At 35.6% G+C, this 3,005-nt stretch overlaps 1 protein-coding gene across 1 annotated transcript; it reads left to right on the forward strand.

Moving 5' to 3' along the window:
• Positions 1 to 317: 317 nt before the first annotated feature.
• On the forward strand, positions 318 to 2,677 carry LOC110037772. Its single transcript, XM_020742478.1, has 2 exons — positions 318 to 2,299; positions 2,423 to 2,677. The coding sequence occupies exon 1, from the start codon at positions 609 to 611 to the stop codon at positions 2,286 to 2,288; it is 1,680 nt and encodes a 559-aa protein (XP_020598137.1). The 5' UTR covers positions 318 to 608; the 3' UTR covers positions 2,289 to 2,299; positions 2,423 to 2,677.
• The last annotated feature ends 328 nt before the right edge of the window (positions 2,678 to 3,005 follow it).

Consider the following 3,005-nt stretch of genomic DNA (forward strand, 5'->3'; position numbering starts at 1 on the left):
TATATATATATATATATATATATATATATATTCAAATTAAAATTAATTGGATCAATGGATCTAGTCACACTCATTAAAATAAATCAATTTAATTTTTAGCGATTTTTGAGCTTTTGACGTAATTATCCATCTAGGGAATGTGTGATTAAAATAATATATTTTCATCATTGTAAAAAAACAGAGACTTGGTGATGATTTCTTTTGGTTTTTAATTTGCTTCATTCCATTCAGTACGTCAACTAAATTGGATGATAAAAAGGATTAGGTTAGAATTCTAGAAATTTGTTTTTAAAACGCAATTTGCATTTCCTCTTCTAAACGGCTTCATTAGTTTAGCTTTAGCACCAGTTGAAAGCAAAATCTGTGGTCAGTATTCAAAGTTGCATTTATTTTCTTTGTTAGTACTGCACTAACAAAGTGGTTGCCACCGTTACTTTCCCATCAGCCATTAACATGGTGGCCCTCCCACCTAATATAATTTAGAGGATACCTCCCCAACTCAATCAATTTCATCAACATTTCATGAGAATCAATCCCACCTTGTTTCTTCCTTCTTCCTTCTTCCTTCTTCCTTGTTCCTTCTTAGCAGTTCTTTTTTACGTTACACCATGGTTCAGAGGAAAGCACCAGACAGACCAAAATCCTCAACTGAACAAAAGAAGAGCCATGGCCGATCAGAGAGACAACCCTCTTCTCATCTGCAACCAGATACAAAAATCATGAGAGGAACTGATCTTAAGAAAAAACTGAGAAAGGTAAATTCTACAAAATGTTCTGATTTTGATAGCTTCGAACTCCCCCCTATGGATATTCAATTCAAGAAAACATCCCCATGCAAGAAGAATTCTTCAACTCCAATCAGAAGCTACATGAGACCGACTAGAAGTTCTGATGATAAGAAGAAAAGACCAAGAAACTCGAAGTACTCGAATTCCTCTTCTGCTGTGAAGGCACAGAGCATACAATCCAACTTAAAACAAGTGAAATCTTCAATGAAGAAGAGATTGGTGGTCACTTTGTGTTCGAAGAAGAATGTGAACGGGGCCACCTGCTCATCAACTTTGAAGGATTCGAGGTTTCCTGCAGCTTTGGAGCTCAATCATGGAGCAACTGAAGCCGAGGGAAGTTCGACGATAAGAGTCTGCCCTTACACTTACTGCTCCCTTAATGGTGGTCATATGCGTGAGCCTTTGCCTCCTCTCCAGCGCTTCATTTCTGCACGGAGGAATTTGCTCCAGACCCAGAAAAGTTTGATGGTACAGAGACTGTTTTCATTTAAAAATGGACCGTTACAAAAGGAAGGAAAGTTGATTGATGAAGAGACCATAGAGGAGAACAACTGTCATGAAATTAGCAACTTTGAAGAGAAATATAATCATGAACAGTGTATTCTCGATGAAGTGAAACATTCAATGGAAATTATGCCTCAAACGAATGAAGCTTTAGATATCAGCTTTGAAGATGATTATGATTATGATGTGGATCAGAACAGTGAATTATCACAATATGAAATGGATGATGTCATGGTGAACTTCCTTGAGTATGTGGAGTTTGATCATGATAGAACAACAGCTCTGAAAGACTCTGAGGAAGATGATGAAAAAAAGAAGTCTGAAATCGGAACTACGGATATTAAGTGGGAAGAGAAAATATGTTTGTTTCCTGACAAAAGAGAGTTCTCAGAATCCCCAGATGAGCATTTTTCTGAAAATACAACAAATAGTTATGCCACAATTGAAGCAGAAGAAGATTCAAAAAGTGGGCTCATTTCACAAAGCATCAAGGATGAAGTTCAGAAGCTTCCATCAGAAATGATGAATGAAAGCAGATTGGGATATGAATCTGAAAGTCCGGAGAAAGAGGTGCCGGATGCTTCTAACAAGACAGGTCGAAATAAATTGAATGTTTCTGCTACAAATTTCAAGGGAATTGATGGTATTTCAAACCCAAGATGGAATATTGCAAAAAAGGGAGTTACTAGAAAATTTGACCAAGTTAAGGAATTCAACCCACGGCCACTAAATTTTCTTCCATTGGAGCCTGATCCAGAAGCAGAAAGAGTGGATCTGAGGCATCAAACAATGGATGAGAGAAGAAATTCAGACGAATGGATGATAGATTATGCACTTCAACTGGCTGTTACAAACTTAGGTCCAGCCCGGAAGAAGAAGGTGGCTCTGCTTGTCGAAGCTTTCGAAACCGTCCTTCCATTGCCTATGTGTGAAAAACCTCTCAGACATGGCACATCAGCCTTCAATCATCTGAGTTTTATTCAAGCATGCAGCTAATACTCTCACAGGTAATTTAAATCAAAGATAGAACTTTTGTTTAGCTTTTGTTTTCATTTCATTCATAAACTACTTCATTATAGGCTTTTCTATTCTAGTTCTTGTACTAATTCTATTTCTTTTTGTTGAAGCAGATTACTTTGAGTAATTAGGCTGCGATTGAATGAGATTTGGACATAAGAAATCTTTAATGGCCGGATTGACGTAAGAATTCCTTAACCAAGAATTTAGTACTGATATATAAGAGTGTGATGTTTGTCTCCATGAACAATTCTGTTCTGCTTGTTAAAAAGGTGTGTCTGGCTTTATAAATGATATGAATTGCTTAAACTACAACTGCTTTTATGTATTTTCTTCTAAAGTGAAATCAAATATGTATTTATGTGTTTTTTTTTGTTGTGAGGATGATTCTATGATATTGACCATGATTCTATGATATAGACAATGTAAGCTTGCTATGTTACTCAAAAGTAGTAGTTTTATTTGTAGAATTAGCACGCTCAAATTATGATCCGCTTGGTGTCATGTAGATGGAAAAATTGCTTTAGAAAATTATGGAGTTATTGTATATTATTGTTAAGTTGAATGCATTTAAATGCAAATTTCTGTTTGAGCTAAGTAAAAAAGGTGGATTTCTTATGCAAAAAACAAAAGGTAAAATTGAAACACTTTTTTTTTTTAAAATATATTTTCCATCTCCATGCAACCAACTGAATA

The sequence above is a fragment of the Phalaenopsis equestris genome, unplaced genomic scaffold (genome assembly GCF_001263595.1).
Source record: "Phalaenopsis equestris unplaced genomic scaffold, ASM126359v1 Scaffold224851, whole genome shotgun sequence".
In the NCBI taxonomy this organism is placed as follows: Eukaryota; Viridiplantae; Streptophyta; class Magnoliopsida; order Asparagales; family Orchidaceae; genus Phalaenopsis; species Phalaenopsis equestris.